The sequence below is a fragment of the Gobio gobio genome (genome assembly GCF_949357685.1).
Source record: "Gobio gobio genome assembly, chromosome: 16".
Lineage (NCBI taxonomy): Eukaryota > Metazoa > Chordata > Actinopteri > Cypriniformes > Gobionidae > Gobio > Gobio gobio.
Genome location: NC_137109.1, coordinates 27,094,740 through 27,114,604, shown reverse-complemented (window position 1 = coordinate 27,114,604; position 19,865 = coordinate 27,094,740). Strand labels below are relative to the sequence as shown.

Here is a 19,865-nt window from a genome sequence, read left to right as displayed (position 1 = left end):
AAGAAATGAGGAAAGTTCCTTTAAAAGCAGCATTAAATAACAGAATCATGTTCTGGTTTTGCCTTGTGTTCTAGTGCCCTCTGCTGGAACAGCCATGATTTTAAGTTCTCAAACTGATGAGAAAACGCATGATAAAATACAATGTCCTTCTAATGTTAAAATGATGGCACAAAAAAACAATGACAAGGCACAGAGAAAGAAAAGTGAGTATTTTATTTAAAAAAGTTTTCACTGATATTTTCTCTTTTAAAATAAGAACATTAAAATGAAGACATCTATAGTTTTGTCATTAAGCTTAGGTGGCAGAAAAAGCAAACGGTTAAAACAAAATAAATATGGCAAGAACTAAAATGTCATTAAAAAAAACAAAGAACAAATTAAACACCACGAGACTCATTGGACATACACTTAAACAAAGAGTGGGCTAACTATGAACTTTTTAAAGAGAGTTTAAGATAATAGCACACCCAGTGCTGAACAAAATCAGATAACAAAATCCTAAGTGAATCCAAGCCCATATAAGCATATTTTCACCATTGTAGTCAAATTAGTCTATCTAAAAAAAGGGGGTGGTCAATTATAGATATAGATATTGAGTGACAATAACAATGTTAATGCCACTGTTTTAAATTCACACACACACACAAACAAAAAACATACATAAATAAGATCTACTTTGTCAGATTCCGAAGAGGCACAGGCAGGATGTTTGAGTGCTGTCACAGTGTTCATGTTGACCAGTTATCCATAGGCCAGGGAAATTCCACAAAAGTCCATAAGTGTTTAATGCAATTTGTTGTTGCCTAGAAAAACAAAGAAAGAGCAGAATTAGATTTTACATCAGGGTTCCCACACCTTGTTTAACGTCAAATTCAAGGACCTTTCAAGGACTTTCCAGGTCCAATACCCTCAAATTCAAGGACTTAATGTGGGGACACATCTCAAGTGAGAGCAAGGTTACATCTTGTTACCTTGTAAGATACATGGTTACAGTTTTCATGTATCAAACTAATTTTTTTTGCCCTTATTTTTGCCCATATGACAGAGACCTGATATTCTGTCGTATTTCTGTTTTGCATAAAACGAAAGAATATTCGGTACATCCTAAACTGTATTCTAAAATGATATTATATTAACTTGGCTTTTATTGAAGAGCGCTCAGGCTCATGTAACCAGAAGTTTTAAGATATATGAATATGCTTTTAAGTTTTTAATAGCCTCATGTGTTTACATCATCTCAAGCAAAGCCATTCAACATTACATTAAATAAAATATTTGGGCAACAGGCTTTCACAAATGTTTTGTGTTTATTGAAAACAATATACAGTCATTGAACATATTTGGTTCGGTGTAAGCACTGAAAACGTTGAGGTACCATCGTAGTAGTTTTGTGTGCGCGTGAACGTCATGGCAACGCACAACACAAAGTACCTCATGCGGGAAACACTTAACGTAACGCGTAAATACATATGACTAACATAAATCAAGCAAGCTAGTTGCCGAAATAACACATTAGTGGACCGGAGGGAATGATATGGATTTTTTTCCAGAAAACTTCATGCACAAAATAAATTAAAGCTCTTTATTTTAAAAAACTTTCCAGGGCCTTGATTTTTTTTCTCAGATTCACAAACTTTCAAGGATTTCCAAGGACCCGTGGGAACCCTGTTAAATGTATAATAAAAAGAACATTAAAAATAGAAGCAAAAAATGTGTCTATTGTGTTGTTCTACAGGGGTTGGTTACACCAGCTGTGTGCAAGATACAACTTAAAATGGACAGCAAGTTACAAATGTTTTGTGTTGCACAATTAAACTTGTTTAATGGTGAAGCATAACTCTACATATAAAACTAAACATTTATGGAAGCCTCTAATCATGAGTAATGGTTGGAATAAAATAGACGAACTAAACTGCATCAATAAGCTCTTATTACTCGATAGACAACAATTATTTAGACATAAGATAAATGCAGACATCTACAGAATACAGATAGATAATAGATTACGGAATATTACTTACAAATAGACAAATAGATTATTTTGTAGGTGGCTCATCAATACAAACCAGTCCACGACTCTGTGTGCATCGCTCGGTGTTGTGCAAGTCACTTACACCGTTGCTCTGATTGGTTGTTGAGGCATTTTCCTACCTGGGGTCCGTTCTTCGTACGTTGCTTAATACATCTGAGATGATTTGACAGATCCCAGATCTTTTAATCGTGATAACCGATCTCTGGCTAATTTGGTTCTTCAAACGAATTTGCGGATTGGATTAAAACATCTGGATTGAGTTATCTAAGATTACTGCACGTTTCGGTGTTCACTGAAGAGGGCAGATGCATCGATACTCGAAACTACGATCAGCAAAGCAGCGATTGGCTGGCGTCAAGACAGCAACGTAATGACATCATATAATTAAAAAGCCACCGGGCAAAAAAAAAAAAGACAAATAAAAAAAACTATGATTTTCTGGACCTTTATAAGGAAACAGCCAAGCGACCAAACCAACATAAGTTATAATAGATAAATTAAATGTGCACTGTTTTTTTTAAACATGATTCCCAATTATTTATATTCACGATTTTATAGCATTTGTACACCCTTTACATTTTTATTTCAATGTTGTAAATAGGAATTCATTTAATTTTGAATTCAAATCAGCAGATTTGTTACGTGACAGCATTAATTTAAGTTTCTTTAAGTAATTTAATTATAATATAAAATATTATATTTTATAAAATATTTATTATATAAACATTATAATATTTTCAAATATATTTTTATATTATTTTTATTTAAATTATTATTGCCCCTGGTTCAGTAAGGAACTCTTGTTATAAAGTATCAGTGATTGGGACTCATTTTAAGTATCAACAGCACTTAAAAAGATGCAATCTAATCCGGTTTACATGAAATAAGCCTGCTCACAAGCAGGTTTAAGCTTACGGACCCGTTGCTATGACAGCAAGTCCAGGATGAGCGTCGAAGAACCAAACAATCCAAGATCATGCCAAATCGTCAACAATCAAATCCAGCTAACTGAGTTAGAAAGGTACGAAGAACGGACCCCTGGTTCAGTTGAAACACGCTCCCATAAATTACAGCCCATTGGAGCAGTATCAGACTCATATTCTGACTAGAATCTGAGTATGACGACGTCAGGCAAGCTAAGTTCTGCCTTAAGAACAAATTGTGCAACCGAAAGGTCATTTCATTTGTATAGCAAAAATTAATACACCAGGTGTTGCCCATAGTGATTCACAATCAAAAGATACAATAAAAGGAAACTAACATATGCATAGTAACGATTGAAACCAAATTCAGAGAAGTTACCAAATGGTATTTAAGAGATGCGTTTTTACCATAGCTTTAAACTTATTCAATGAATTGGCAGATCTAACAGAGAGAGGGAGTTTGGGACCAACTCATGAAAAAGCTCTGTTGCCCTTATGTTTATATTTAGTTACAAACTAGCTAGTAGTTACTAAGCCTCTAGAGTGGACACTTTCCAATTTAAGTAAGAAAGAAATTACAAATAACTGGTAAAACCCTACCCAGGTCTCTTTCATAATTCACCTTGTGTAAGAGCTGAGGTGGGCTGCTGGTTTTCTTTGAGCTCGTGTTTGAAAGCCTTGCTGGGGTCGAACCTCCGTGGCATCTGGCTGGACTTGAGTCGATCCAGCTCTTGTTTCAGTTTCCCCACTTGTGACTTAAACATCGACACTTCCTACAGAACACATGGACACGGTCAGCAACATACCAAAACCAAATCAAATCAAACAAAGACAACTGCCTTATGACCAATGCCTTACTTGTTTGAGCTCCAAGTTCTCCTCTTTGAGTTTGACCATGTGTTTGATCTTCTGCCGCTGGTTTTGATGGCCCATCAGATTAGCATAGGCATCGGCTAACTTGTTCAACTCAGCCTGTGTAGCTCCTTTCTCATTCAACAAAGCTTTCCTCTCCGCCGCAAAGCGGTTCAGCTGTTCCTGAGGACCAGAATAAGAGGACAAATGAGAGAACTCATCTAGCACATATTTACCATCCATCCAATGTTCATTTATCTTAGAGTTGATTCTACTCGTTTTGCACTTTAAAAACAAACGCATCCTTCAATGTCTGGAAAGTGGGTGAAGTTTATATTTACCAATGTCACTAATCATTCCAGTGACCTTAACAGCACATTTGTGAATATTGCAGTGCGGCTACCCATTTCACATGTGAAGCTTGTTCGCAAAAGGCATCTTAAAAAAAGGCACAGCAGCCCAAAAAAAATTACCTGTTTAGCAGCGAAAGTCAAAGGTCCTGTACCAAATTGCACACTTTATATGCACTTTTGGTCTTGTGGATAGGCCTGTCGCAATAATCAATATATCGCACAATATATGTACATGACCTCAATCATTTTTTTGATGCAATATATCGCACATTATGTGTACATGATAATGAATGTCACCAACATTTTACTCAATTGTGTGTTGTATGTTTTCCGTGACGGAGGCGAAAGTGGTTTCTCGGGCAGTTCCTTCATACACAGAGCGGTTATCGACAGGTGAAAAAAAGGCGACATTTGAGGCGTTATAGTGTTTTCCTGACAACTACTGACAGTTTGGAAGAATAAGCCCAAATGGACTCGATTTCAAAGCCGCAATCCCCTGTTCCGGTGCACATATAAATGTCAACGCAGAATGCTGAGTGTTAAAGCCGTTTCACAAGGGAAAATGTTTATTTACTATTTATAATTTTTTTTAAGGATATATTTTTTACCCTTAATTTCCATGATCTAAAGAATTAAAAGTGTGTAGGTCTACTTGCATTATTATGCTGTTATATTAGTATAATTAATATACTAGACAAGACGATATATCGCGAAACAAAAAGTAATTATCGTGACAGGCCTACTTGTGGACTTACAATGGCGGAAGCGTGCAAGTGTCCGTTAAGTCCATGAGACCGTAGGGCAGGGGTCATCAACTATATTTGTCCAAGGGCCAGAATTTTTCTCTGCAGACACTGTAAGGGCCAGATACTCGTAATATAAAATAAAACTGAGGCCTTTCGCTTTTATTTGTCATTAGAACTATTTGTGGATGTGCAAGGCTTGCAATTACCATGTTCTTCTCTGTTATGTTGATGGTTGTTATTGACACCGCAATTGTGCGCAAATCCCAGGCAAGGAAAATTGACATTTGTGAAAAAATGAGCATGTGAAACAATAAAAGATGTTCAATGAGAGCAACGCGTTTATCGTCATTCTTGACTGAAGCCAGGCTATGGCACAAGCTACTTTTCAGAAGGCTTTTTTTCCGTTAGATTTAAAAATGAATTAACATGGAACGGACCCGAATATTCAAATATTCGTTCGGTGGGTTGGTATTCGATTTGAAAGTTTGACATTCGAATATTCGTTTGTTTGTTTTTTGCACACCTGGGATCCCCCGCGAAATGGTTCTCATTCCCGCTTGAATAAGGCCGGCGACACACTGGCTGCGTGAGCGTTTCAGCTGCTTGGTGTCCATTATTTCGGCTCCCATATTTAACAGGTTGGAGTTTGCACACTGAGACAGGCGTCTCAGGCGCACTCCAGCCACGCGGAAAACGCGTGTATGCTAGAAATAGAACCAACGCGAAAGGGAGTGTTCTCTGGCTAGAACGCAGACCAGCAGAGTTTGTATGGACCGAAGTGCATGTCTGAGCTTGTGTTTTGTTGCTTTGACATTGTGGAAAATAGAATAATAGAAACAAAATGTACTAGCATTTTTACCCGTTATTATCAATCTAAATTAATCTCGTTTTTAATTTAACTGAATTTCGTTTTTCTTTATTAAAATTTCGTTTTTCTTTAAATTTCGTTTTTTCTTTATTTAAATTTCGTTTTTTCTTTATATAAATCTCGTTTTTCTTTATTTAAATTTCGTTTTTTCTTTATTTAAATTTTGTTTTTTCTTTATTTAAATTTCGTTTTTTCTTAATTCAAATTTCGTTTTTCTTTATTTAAATTTCGTTTTTCTTTATTTAAATCTACCCTTACAGTGCCAATTTGTTAGTCAGAAAAATATTAGACTACCTTAAAAGTATTGCTTAATTTAACAGACCTGTGTGTGTGCGTTTTATATCACTAGTGTCCGTTCTCGGAGCTTAAAGGCCCGGGTATACTTCACTTACCGCGCCCGGACGCGTCACGCGCGCAGCCACGAACGCGGACGGCCGAAGTATACCCGGGCCTTAAGCTCTGCCCGCGTGAGGTGCGCCGCTTCCCGCTCGAGCTGTTCTGACTGTAGTTTACTAAAAGTTTATTAATTCTGAATGTGTCGCGTCTCGTGTGTCCATCTATATTGCACCAAATGTGACACTGCACTCCCTTGTGAAGTCGATTGGATGAACGGTTCTCGAAATAATAAAAATGCAAATGGACACAGATTCTTGCCTTTATTAGAGAGAAAAATATGTTCAGCCCCTCTCTCCGAAGCTTCGAAGCTCAAAAAATGGTATTCAGACCAGCCCTAAACTTTTTCCTCTTACAAGGCTATTCCTGAATTCAGTATTATTCTGGGGGCCGGATGGAAATCACTGGCGGGCCGGATTTGGCCCGCGGGCCGCCAGTTGACTTTGCATGCCGTAGGGTGTCCCATCTGACATTTTAGGTCTCAAGAGTGATCGCGAGTACCCCCTTTGCGGTCGATATGCACCCTTGATGCGCACTTATATATAAATTTAACATTTATAACTTTTTTTTATTAGTTTATTCCATGTTTTTCCATGCATTTATATTTTAAAAGATCTTTTCTTTTAAAAAAGGTTTCTGCTTGTGAATGGAAAAGAATGCTGGGTCTCGAGCGTGACATGTTGAAAAAGCTGAGAGACCTGGCGCAACGGTCAAAGATATGATAATTTGGCACATATTAAAATAGAAAAATTATTAAAAAGCTTTCTGTAAACAGCACGGAGTAATCATGTAATCACGCAAGTTATCAACAATTTATTGGTAAATTACCGGAACTGATTTACCGGTATTTTTTGAAAAAGGTCCACTCCACACATGATCATTTACCAGTAACAACTGTGTGTGAAAGAGGCTATTGTGCACCCCATACAGCCCAAAAGGCATGATCCTCGTTTCATAAGATTCGACTGAGATTGGTCGTCGAATAAGGCTCTAAATAAGAAAAATATAAGAGGGAAAAAACGACCACTTAAAAACATTCCTTGCTTACCTGAAATGGTTTAACTTTAGCATAGAGCTCTTCATACAGGTTTCTCCAGTGTTGAGTCTCAGCGTCACACGTGCTGGGGTGAACAAATGACAATACTGGGATTAAACAACAAAAACAATGCAATACACACAGAGACCGAGTACGTGAGGACACTTTGATGGACTTGAGACCTGTTGAGTGCATCCTACTTTCTCACCTCTGCAGCTGAGCCTCAGCGAGTTGTTTGTGAAAGTCTTGTCTTTCCTCCTCCATCTGTCTACATAGCTGTCGCCTCTCCTGCTGCCACTCCACAGCGTGACGTTGAGAAGAGTCGCTTTCCTCCTGCACCTGCCCGCGCAGCTCAGAAACCTTGTGTTCCAGCTCCTCCACGAGCCCCCGCAGCCTGCTGGCTTCTGCAGAACGGCCCTCCACTGACTGCCTCCTCTTCTGCTCCCTCTCCAGCTGGGTCTGAGCCCGCTCTCTCTCCCCTCTCTCCTGCTCCACCTCCGCCTGCAGGTGTCTCAGCTCCTCACTCTGAGTCTCTACTGCTCGCTTCAACTCTTCCTCTCTCTGAGTCAGCTTTGTCTTAACTTCTGATAGCATCCTGTAACAAAGCAATAGCATCAATTGTTACACAGTAGTTTTCATTTACTTTCAAATTCAAAACAGTGTGTATTTTACAAGATTGACAGCTAAAGTATGATATTTACAGACCTCTGATGGTGTTAAAACAGTGTTTGCAGCCTAAACCAGATGCCATTATTAGTGATGAGAAAAATAACAGGTTAGGTTACAGATTTATATTTGCAGTTTAACCTTTTATTGTTAATATAATAACTAATGCAGTTATTTAAAATATCCATAGTATGGGCGGAAAAAATTACTATGGAAGTCAATGAGGACCATCAGTTTGGTTACTGACATTGTTCAAAATATCTTCTCGCGTTCAGCAGAAGAAAAAAATTCATTCAGGTTTGAAAACTTGAGGGTGAGTAGATTACAGAATTTTAATTTTTGGGTAAACGATTTCTTTAAGTGGTTTCATCATTGGGGCGTAATAATAATAATAATAATAATAAAAAATCTTACACCATTTAATATAATTCTTTATTTATTGTTTTTTTAATGTTTTATTCAATATTTTATTAAATGAAAAATGTATTTGTAAATTAGCCACTTATTAATGATGACTGATATTATCACAATCAGGATGATATAAGACCCCTCCATTTTTTGTCGGGGTCCTGTTCAGCCTGTTAATTTATTTTGTAATAATGACGTTATTTCTTGGACCACATCATCAACCTTGTGGCAGCAGCACATATATGGGAAGCGGAGCAGAAAAATTACGGCAGTTCTGTGAGGTGGGATACTGACCTAGTATACTCCTCTTGCTGTATATCCTGCATTTCCTGATAGCGTATGTGTTTCTGCTGCAACTGTTGCTTCAGTTGGTTCATCTCTTCCTGTAGCTGATGGGCTTGAGTCTCTGCCTGGTCCTTCTGCTCTCCCAGAGACCGTCTTGTGCTTATGAAATTTAAAAAGAAAACATTTGATGGAGACACTTGATGGTTGAACGGGCATTAGCGATTAATAATTTCTGGGAGACGATACCACTTCCATAGACATCACTTTGTGGTTGTATTTAAAGTTGGCATGAAACAGAAGTTGTGATTGTCTTTTCTACCCTTGTTACAAACAGTGAAACAGCTTCTCATAAAACAATTTTAAAAAACACTAGGACTTGATTTTGTCTTTGGGAATTTATTAGATGGGTTGCTATTGGCTGATCTCAAGTGAGTGGCAGGTTGTCCTGCCCTCACACCAGTAAAACACATAATCAGAGAAAAGAATAGATGTTGTTGCAAGAGAGAGGGGAAGTTATTTAGATTAAAGATTGAGGGCGCAAAAAAAAAGATGCGCAAGGAATAAATAATTTATAAATCATAATTTATAATAAAATGTAATACATTATACCTGTAGATTACTTGTTACTGTTATTTAAAAGTAATTCTTTACCTTACAATATTACTGTCTCAGAATTGTAATGCGTTACATTACTCCTGTATTACTTTTGAGTTACTTTCACCAAAATAACTACAGAAGTAGAACTTAACATTCTAAAATGTAAAAAAAGTAGGCTACTTCAGAGCATTACATCAAGTAGAAGGCGATATGATGTAGCATGACTGTGGGCTATACAGGCTACTAACAATAAAGAATATAATTGACAAAGCGAAGGCTCAAGACAATGCAAGAAAGGATGACAGACTTGAATCACAAACGATCCAAGTCTGTTAAAAGTATGGCAGAGGTATAGTGATTATCTGGCAATATCTGGGAATAGCTTGGGTCTATTCATATTAGACACAACAGAACTTTATGTAAACTCTAATGTCATGACAAGATGCACATTTGTTCTTTTCTTATTGTTGTCATCATTTTATTCTCTTTGAATTCAAGAGGTTCACAACACAAAAATGTCATTGCAAGTGCAAAAAGTGCAAGAGATGTTTTTTTTTTTTAAATTGCTAGTGCTATTTCGCGACATCGATAGTTCTATCGGTTTCAGACAAATTTTGCATTTGCCCATTATGTTTTTCTTGTCCTTATCTCTGACAAACTCCAAGTAATGCGCATACGTCCATCTCGCGAATGTAGTCTTCTGCCCCATTAAGCCTCGTTTATACTTTTGTTTGGCTCAGCAGCGCGTGCCTCTGCTGACTGTGCGCGCGCCTCGTCCGTTTGGGGAGGTATACTTGACGCGCTCGCCGTTGTGCTATTCTTTGAAAAGACAGAGCCTTTAAGCCTTCTTTAGCTGCTTTTCCACTGGCCAGTGCGAGCACACACAGAGGCCGAAATCATGCTCCTGTAAAACCTGCCCTAAACACGCCTTCATTGGACTATGTCACACAATACAAAAGATGCAACAGCAAGAGGGAGATGAATGAAATAAATCGCTATACAAAAATATCAGAAACTGTCATTTAGTCTTTATTTACAAACTTGGACACCACACGCGGCTAATGACTGACCACGAACAGGTAACTTACTTGTATTTTTAATTCGTTAATGTCTCACAGGCTTTTCGTTTTCCTTTTCTTTTTTGAACAATACAATTTTGGGCTAAAAGTGTGTTGTAACGCAAGTGTTACTGAAAATGTGCTGAGTAAAACATTGCTGAAAATTGATTAGTAATGCGGTGCCTTACACTACTGCATTACAGCAAAAAGTAATGTTACTGTAATGCATTACTTTTGTAGTGCGTTGCTCCCAACACCGTTTATAACAAGCAATATTCCACACAAAAAATAGGAATAGTCCAAATTTCATGGCAAGTTTAAATAAACGTAAAAGGTGTTTAAAGTAATACCTCTCAAAGTCAGTAGTAACGTCTCCCAGCTTGGCAAGACAGCTGTTGTGATCCTCTTCCAGTTTTTTGATTGCAGTCACATGAGCCTCATCTAAAGCCTGCATGTCAGCACACTTCCTACAAACAGAGACAACACTGGTCAGTTTTTACCAAAGAAATGGGATTCATCTCAACTCCATTACAAGAAGTTCTCACTTCTCTAACTCAGCACAAGTGTTCTTCAGCTCCTGCTCCAGCGTCTGGTTCTTCTGTGTGAGGTGCTGGATGGCCTCCTCACTGCATTGCTCCTGCTTCTCCAGCTCTGACAGCTCCTCGAGCGCGTCCTCCAGCTCCTCACCGAGCTGTCTCCTCTCCGCCTCAGTCTCATCTCTCAGGCACTCAAGCATGCTAGCCAGGGAGCCGCTGTGAGCCTGCAGCAACACACATTAGAGGAGCTTAAGAGACATTAGCCTAATCCACAAAGACGATCAGTGACTTCCTGATTGAGAGACAACACAGTACAACTCAGTTAAAGTCTATTAAGTTGCACTATTCACTTAAATTGTCCCACTCATGCTGGTATATTTCATATCACAATTCACTATTGATTTTTCCCTCTCAAAAGTACCACAACAAATCACAAAATGGCATGTTAGTAAACTGTTTTCCTTGTCACGGTCCAAGATACATATACTCAAGCTAATGAAATTAATAGAAAAAAAAAAAGAAATCCCAAATAGACTTATAAATAGTGTTCTTGCATGCATTAAGTGAACACTTTCACAAAAATGTTAAACTCCGGGAGTTGGATTGCAAAAAGTGAACCTGGTTAAATGGACAAAAGAAATTGGTGAGTAAACTCAGTACTAAACCATTTCAGTAGTGACTATCCTGTGTGTTTTTACGGTACCATCAGTTGCCATGACATTAAAGGAATAGTTCACCCCGCAAAAAAGATTAAATTTACTCAATCTTATATTGTTCCAAAACTATAAGACATCTGAAGATTAATTTAACATTCACCTATCAATTTGTTCATTGAAAGTTGGACAAAAGTTGTCCACATGCAACCAAAACTTCTACACAAATACAAAAGGACACAGCATTTTCGTTTTTTGGCCGAAAGAGAAAAAGGCTGAAAATATATGCTGCCCCGCCCCACAGATTTCAGTGCTCAGGATTCACTCTTGAACAGCACTTTTTGTAACGCCGCTTCCAAAGATGCAAAACTTCGAAGCGACTCTGGCCGAGCAGGTAAGTCTGCACCAGCACCCAGCTTGCACTGCTCAATATTCCACTCCATGCGTGCGCTCTCTGCCCATGCAAACACTCCACTCACGCTCACCGGAAAAGCGAAATCTGAAATTTCAAGGTAGTAGACTTGTTTCTGTTTGCAATAGTTCTATACTGTGCTGTCACATGGTGGTATAGCCGTGCTGGGCAATGCTGTTAAAACTGACACATCTCTCTCGTTCACAGATCTGCTCTCCGCTATGTGCATATGCTCTGCCTAATAATAGTTTTCTAGGATAAATCGGATTCTGTTGCATAGAACCGAATGAAGAATATTATATTGACATTTAATATCTTAATTTTATTTTCTGTCCAATACCATACCATGCTTGAGTGTCTGTTTACCTTGTTATTTTTTTTAATGAGCTCTTGCAATGAGAACGAAACTCATTGGTTCTCACACTCCATTTACCATATTTGATAAGCTCCATGCATGTGCATTGATCAAAGTCTCATGGGTTTGGAATGACAATTTTCAGTTTTGGAAGCTTTCATTCTTAGAATGATTCTTCTCATGACATTTAGAGCTCAAATGGGGATTGACTCAAACAACCAAGTCCAGAACCAAGTTCCAACAAGCAAAGATTTCAAATCATACACTTCCTGTGCCAATCGAGCAATTGCTATTGAAATGAATGGGAAAGGTACCCAAATCAAAGGCTAATACTGGTGTAAACACTACCTACACGTTCTCTTGATTACCTTCTCCTCCTCCAGTTGTTTGGCAAGTGCAGAGTGCTCGTCCTTCAGCTTTTCATATGCCTCTGTCTCAGTCTGCCTGCTCTCCTCCAATGCGTTGATCTCTGCCTTGAGCTCTTGAACCCGTCGTAGACCCTCCTCCTGTGTCCTGGCTGCACACAATCACAAACAAACAATCATTAGAGGGGTGATCAAATAAAACCCACAAGGTCCTTATTTATAATGTGCATCTCATATATACTAAATCTTAGCTTCATGCTGCATATAAAACCAAATCTCATTGACCTCTTTCATCCTCCAGCACCAAGCATCTCTCGCCCATGAGTGCCACACGCTGATCCAGCTCTTCCTCGGTCCTCCTCAAGATCTCCTTCACGCGGGCCAGTTCCTGCTCCTGCTGCCGAACCACGCTCCGGGACTCCTCAAGATCCTGAGCTCCCTGCTGCATCTGCTCCTCCAGTTCTTTTAGCGACGTCTGCGAGGCCTGCAGATCCTGCAAGTGCTGCTCCAGCTCCCTCTCCTTCTCTTCTAAAGCCTTCTGGGAGTCCAGGAGCTCTTGCTGAGACATCCGCAGCTCCCCTTCTTTTACTTTCAGCACCTCCTGACAGTCCTGCAGCTCACCGGTACATTTCTCCAGCTTCTGTTCCACTTCACTGCACAGGCCGGGTAGAGACAGGCGAAGATGTGAACACTGATACCGTAACAACAGCAACAATATGAAAATGCACAGAGTTCCAACCTGAGGTTCTCTTGAGCATCAGAGACACGGCGCTCCATGGTGGATTTGTCCTGGAGCTTAATCCGCAAATCCTTTGACATTGGAAAGTGAGACAGACAGCTTATCTCAAACCAAGCAGCACTTCAAAGACTGATGATTCAACCTAAGCGGTGAGTAAATGTCAACTGGCTTAAGAGAGTCAAATTCTGCTGACCAAAACCAATACCTGAATCTCTTCATTTGCCGAGTCCAAGTAACTCTCCAGGGCTTTTATCTCCTCCCTCAGCTCCTGGATTATGTCTTCATTTGAAGAAGATAGAAAGAAAGTCAGATGTAGCCGACCCAAATGACATAAAACAAACAGTTCTTAGCAGCATGCAAACTTACTGTGCAGTTTATCCATTTCATTCTCAAGCTGCTCATTCTGGGCTCTTGTCTCCTGATGAAGATCCTCTAAAACATTGTTAGTAATAAGCAAAAATGTTAGCTCGAAGTCACTAATGATATCTGATTTGCGACTACATTTTAATGAGTCATTTGAACCAATTAATAAACAGGTTCTAAACCATTTTACTCAGTCAAAAACTTCTTAAATGCCTCCTTATGGTACCAACATGCCTGTAAAATTTTACTTCTAAACAAAATAACACTAATGTTAAAAGGTTTGGGGTCAGTAAAATGTATGTTTTTGAAAAGTCTAAGGCTGCAGGTGTGGTGCTTCATATTTTTTGTGGAAACCGTGATACAGCCCATGATATTAATTGAATGCATCCTTACTAAAAAAATTTAATTGAATAAAACTCCCAACTTCCTCGGTCAACCTTGGTGGATAAAATTTGCACTGCAGGCAATACTTGCTGCTTTTGGGTATCAGACAAAACGTATACTTTCTGATGGGATCTGGTAAAGAAACTGGATTCAATATTCCTGGCTTCTCTGAAAAATCTAATATCTACACACACACTAAAAAAAAAATACTGAAATGCCACAGGGTCTTCTGGGAACACTTTTGAATGACTCAATCACTGGATCATTTCTTTTGCCATGCAAATTGAATTGGATGTTCGGAAAAGCATACTACTCTTATTGCTGCAGTACGTGTACAGTGCACAGTATGCAAAGTCTCTATATGAATAGACACCTAGATATACAGTACATTGGCAAAACGATTAGCATACAACAGAGCTTACTGCATGAAATAATGTGTCCCACAGCAATGCACATCCATCTGCAGTGTTAACGTAAGTAATATTAACTATGACTTTTACCGTCTGTAACTCTTTAATGTTGTCATTTTTATATCAAATAAAAATCACGCAAAACATTTACTGGTAATTCCAAGATGATAACCAAACACCATTCACTATTTTAAAAATGTGATGAGGTCAAGTGACTGCATTTTATTAGCTGCATTTACATGGACCCTTATAATCTGATTGTAATCGGACTAGTAGTACAACTGGAATAAAGAGTCACGTAGCCACGTCAATCGGAATGAATTAGAATTTTCGGATTGTAAGAGGTGGTTTATTCCTTTCGTAATCCGATCAAGAGGACATATAAACAATAGCTATGTTTACATGGACAACAATACTCCGATATTAACCTGAATAAGACGATACTCTGATTAAGAAACTACCATGTAAACAGCGATTTCTAATCACCTTAATCCGGCTAAAGTCATACTCGAAGTAAACGCAAACCGAATTAAGACATGTAGAGTATTCCCATTTTAGTTGCATTACCGGAGTGCATGTTTATATGGACTGAAAACCGAAACTGGAGAGGACTGCGCATGTGCAGTGATGTATAAACAGCGTACTGACGTATGACGCGCGGAACTGTTGAATAATGTCAAATGAGTGTCCTGTCATTCGAAAAATTTGCGTTCCACTCATCCTCTGTGAAGTGGAGCAGGGCAACGTCCCACCAGTCCTGGTTTTGGACTCATCTACAGTCATCTGGTTTTGGGTGCGGGTAAGTGATAAATATACTGGATAAATATAAGCAGCACGGTATAACGGTTCAAATATTCGTTGCCCCCTAATACAGGGTTCCTACACAATTTTCATTTCAAAATTCCATACTTTTCCAGACTCAAATTTCCAGACTTCCCTACAGATTTTTCCGACCATATTTAACTTGTTCTGATAAATTGTTTTAAAATTCAACTGCTAACAAGTATTTTACATTCTAAAGATTTAGTATTGGCATTTTTGCCTTTTATTAGGATAGGAAAGTAGCTAGACAGGAAGTAAGGTGGGAGAGACAGAGAGAGAGGGGGGCGGGATTAGGAAAAGTCCATGAGGCAAGACTTGTACTCGGGTCTCCCGAAGCTCAACAGCACTACATGGCGAAGCACTTACCCACAATGCTATCGGCGCCGACAAGTATGTTACACTCTGAGTCAAAACCTCTATGTAGGCTATCATGTTAAATTTGTAAGTTTGAAATTGTAGCTACTGTTGCTTGTACAAGTCAATTTAACACCAAACCCAGTCAAGTTCAAAGCTCTAAATCAGTGCAATGTTATTCATATTTGTAATTTCGTACATTAAAATTAGAGATGCACCGATTGCTCGGCCAGGGATGATGATGGTGATCGGCCGATCAGTCTCGCGTGTCTCCGATTTTGAGCCAATCCGTCTACATGCGGCTGTGAGCACGAGCGCGGCCGCGACATTTATGTCATGAACGAACGAAATGACCTGAAAAAAGATTTGTTCATTTTGCTGAACGAGATTCAAAGATCCGAGTCAGTAAAATGATCCGAACTTGCCACTACTATTTTGGCCAAGCATATGGCTTACAATTGCCGCCTCCCCCATGTTGGAGATGTCAAATGATTTGACATAAAGTTTGCAAATAGCTTTCTTTGTCAATTTTAAATCTTTGGCTAACCAGGCTTTATATTAAGGATTGGTAAACCAGCCCTCTGAAAACTTGCATTTTCACATTTTGTTTGCCGTGAAGTCCACACTCAAATGTAAAAATCAAGCATAACGTTCCAGGTGTTTTTAGTCAAGCAGTTTGAGGTAGGGGCGCTGTGATGGCAACTGCCACCTAACAACCAATCACTGCAGACCTAAACTCCAGAAGATCAAGTGTAAAAACGATTGGCAGCGCTGGGAGACTGATCCAAACGCCATGAAAAAAAAAAAAAAAGATTGTATACATTATATATTTTTTATTTAGAAATTTTTAATTTTATATTTAGAAAACGAAATAGGGACAATAGTCTGGAAACAAATATTTTCCCATACTTTTCCAGACCTGGAAATTACTCAAATCAAATTCCATATTTTTCCAAAACCCCGTAGGAACCCTGCTAATAAGGACTGAAATAGATCACTATTATTTCTGCTTTATAACAAAAAAGAAAAGAAAAGGAGGTTAGTTAGTATGCAACAACAGCAGGACACTGTATATTCGCGCAGTGTACGCATGTAAAAAGATTAAATTCGAAAAAAATATTATTCCTCACCAAGATCCTTGTTTCTTTCCTGAAGAACTCTAAAAGTTGTTCTGGCAGTCTCTAGATCGGTTTCCAAGACCTTTACTTTCCCCTCTGAGCTGATCTGCAGGAAGCTCAGCTCCTGTTCAATAAAGCACAAGCTTAAAATTACACTGAGCATCTTGTGACGTTACACAAACTCCTCTCCATAAAAGTGACTGATAACTTACCTTGTCTTTGGCATCCAATTTATTTTTAGCCTCAATGAGCTCCATGGAAAGAGCATTGATCTTCTTCTTGGTGATATCTGCAGAGACCTGTGAAAATGAAAGTGCCAAGACATCCCTCAGTAAACTTAAAGCAGTCTGCAAAACAACACTTAAGAAACACAGATTGCAAAACACCCTGGTACAAAAAAAAAAAAAAAAGGATAGTCACCTTTGTCTTCAGGAACTCATTAGCTTTCTTTAACTCTGCAAGCTGCCTCTCGAGAGAAGCCACATTGGCAGCAAGGCCAGTCTTCTCTCTGACAGCCACAAGCAATTTAGACTCCAACTTCTTCAGCTCTTCCTCCAGGGTCAGCAGCCTGCGGTCCTGCTCTCCTCTCTGCTGCACCAAAGAACGGATCTACACACCAGCATTAGCAGTGACAGTCAAGGTTAGGAGGAAAGGTCAAAGAAATTGATCAGGCCTCAAAAGCAAATGGCCACCCAGGAAACACTCAAAACAGTGACATCTACCTCTTTCTCCAGTAGTCTCTGATGTTTCATCTCAAGTGTGAAACTACTTTTGTCCTTTTTGGAACTTAACGCATCAGCCTACACGAGGAAAAACAAACAAACAGTTTGTTCACAAACAGGATAGTTCAAAAAAAAAAAAAAAAATCTGTCATTTACGCAGCCTCAAGTTGTTCCAAATGAATTTATTTCCTCTGCTGAACACAAAAGATATGATATTTTTAAGAATCTCAGTAACCAAACAGATGATGGGCCCATTGACTTTCCATAGTATTGGGAAGAAAGAAAAAAATTAAATGGGGTTCATCAATGGTTTGGTTACCGAGATATCATCTTTTGTGTTCAGCAGAAGATAGAAATTCAAACAGGTTTTAAACTATTGAAGCTGAGTAGATAGAAAATTCTAATTTTTTGGGGTGAACTAGCCCTTTAAATCTTATCTAAACACTGTTTTGTTGTTTGTAGTGTACATTTTTACCTCTATATTATACTTAAAGTTTCCACTAAGACAAAAAAGTATTTTCCAGTGAACAAAACAATCGCTACATTACAGTAATTTTACAAAGGATAATTGTCTTCGTTTACTTCTTTACAACCTATATGGCTTTCTTTCTTCCGTGGAACACAAAAGATGATATTTAGCTATATGTCTCAGTATAATTGTCCATGCAATGAACATCAAGGGTGTGCATTTTGTTTCAGACTAGAGACTTTCATTATATGGGTAAGTAACTATCTAATTTTTTTTTATTCTGTAAAAGAAAAAGCATGGAATAACATGAAGGTGTACATCTTTTATTAAACTAATAGTTCATGTATGGTCGACCACTAGGCACTAGCAAATAATGACATACTGTATCTTACCAAACCATCAACAGACATGGTCCTCCGAACTGGAGACATGGCCACTTCTTTTGAAGGGGATGGCAGGAGTGCCTCTGCTGATAAGCATTTTCAAAATAAATAGTTCAAGATATTAATCAAATGCAATGTAACTTATTTTTAAGATACAGATGAAAAATGTTAACTGGTTAAAGAAAATCTGCTCTCACGTTTGGGAGCGATTCTGAAGCGCTCTGCTTTATGAAATGAAACAGCACCCTTCAGCTCACCAGACTTCACATCATATGTACCAGGTGGAGGAGCACAACCTAAATACAAAAATACCAAAGACTATTAATATGAACTTCTTATAATCATTGAAGTAGCCGACTTGCATTTTACACAGCTGAACAGACATATTCCGCTTTCGTTTTCATATCTCTTCATTTTGTGATTTCTATATTTTTTTTTTTGCTAAGAAAAAACAGTGCATGGCGTACAGTTAATGCGTCATGACTTACTGTTGTGTATTTGATAAATAAACTTTGTTTTGATAGTCCGAATCAATATAACGATAGCAGCTGCAAGAAAACAGCCGTTTAACACAGAAAACGGTATGAAATTATAAACTGAGCATGCAAGTGGTTTTTTTTAAAAGTGAAAACGAACCAAATACTTTCATTAAGATCACTTGAATTATGTGTATTAATAATCAAACTGTTTAAAGCACATAACAAATGCATTCAGCTTCATTCACATCGTAGAATAACGAACAGACGTATGAGACTTACCAACATGCTCGTTAAATCTCTTTAATGGAGCTCTTGAGAAAGACATGATGACCTATAAGGGTGGTCGAAAGCCCGAAGAGTGTTGAAAAACTTACTTAAATTGTTTAAAACTTCAAACCGATGGAGCGTCAACAACAACAAATCGTTTACACCCGCTGAAAATTTGAAATGGTAACTCCGCCCGATAGATCCGGCGAAACGACAATAGCCAATGAAATTGAAGAATATGTGACGAACAGAAATGCAAACCAATCAGTAACGCCATCGTGCTTTACGTCACATCTGGTAACGAAGGCGCAGCATCTCCCGAAATTCAAACTGCATTCATGTGATGCTTGAATACAGCTAAATCATCAATGACGTGTGACCAACAAACGCTTACTGGGCTTTGTGTCTCCTGATTAAATGTGTTTTTTGTATTAACAGCTGTAGTAACTATGGTAAATATTCATGAATGCAAATATCAACTTTTGTAAGAATGCTGCGTTCACGCCAAGATTTCAACCTGTAAAAAGCGTTCACGTCCTCGTTGAGCTCATAATTACAGCTTGTAAGATGGGAATTCCGAGGACTTGAACAGCTCCGATTCGATCCGACTAGAAAGTCACGTGTTATCTCAAAACTACAAGTGTCTCATGTGAACACGGCTTTTTTTTTTCTCAGGGCACGTGCTAAATATGTACTTTAGTTAAAAAGCACAGAATTAATAATAATAAAAAGTTCCTAATTTGTAAGTGACTGAATAAAAGCATCTGGCAAAAATGAATAATGTAAAAATCACACAAATACACGAGAAAGATTTGTT

The 19,865-nt window shown here is 38.4% G+C and overlaps 2 protein-coding genes across 2 annotated transcripts in view; one reads left to right on the top strand and one right to left on the bottom strand.

Moving 5' to 3' along the window:
* Positions 1-19,865, top strand: part of LOC307140158 (uncharacterized protein) — a 338,069-nt gene that overhangs the window by 25,288 nt on the left and 292,916 nt on the right. The window lies entirely within an intron of this gene.
* hmmr (hyaluronan-mediated motility receptor (RHAMM)) lies at positions 191-19,233 on the bottom strand. The gene is made up of 20 exons (XM_079838543.1): positions 19,061-19,233; positions 18,500-18,598; positions 18,312-18,388; positions 17,451-17,528; positions 17,149-17,337; positions 16,941-17,027; positions 16,741-16,852; positions 13,644-13,709; positions 13,483-13,556; positions 13,278-13,348; positions 12,824-13,191; positions 12,542-12,690; positions 10,763-10,977; positions 10,568-10,684; positions 8,572-8,721; positions 7,412-7,798; positions 7,216-7,288; positions 3,814-3,990; positions 3,578-3,728; positions 191-803 (listed from the first exon to the last, which is right to left on the bottom strand). Exons 1-20 carry the CDS (start codon positions 19,104-19,106, stop codon positions 784-786), a joined length of 2,706 nt encoding a protein of 901 aa, XP_079694669.1. The 5' UTR covers positions 19,107-19,233; the 3' UTR covers positions 191-783.

Coding starts and splice junctions, on each gene's coding strand:
- hmmr (XM_079838543.1), bottom strand. CDS start 19,106: ATGTCTTTCTCAAGAGCTCCATTAAAGAGATTTAACGAGCATGTTG. Junction 17,529..18,311: donor CCATGTCTGTTGATGGTTTG/GTAAGATACAGT, acceptor TTCCTCGTGTAG/GCTGATGCGTTAAGTTCCAA. Junction 13,557..13,643: donor TGAAATGGATAAACTGCACA/GTAAGTTTGCAT, acceptor CTTCAAATGAAG/ACATAATCCAGGAGCTGAGG.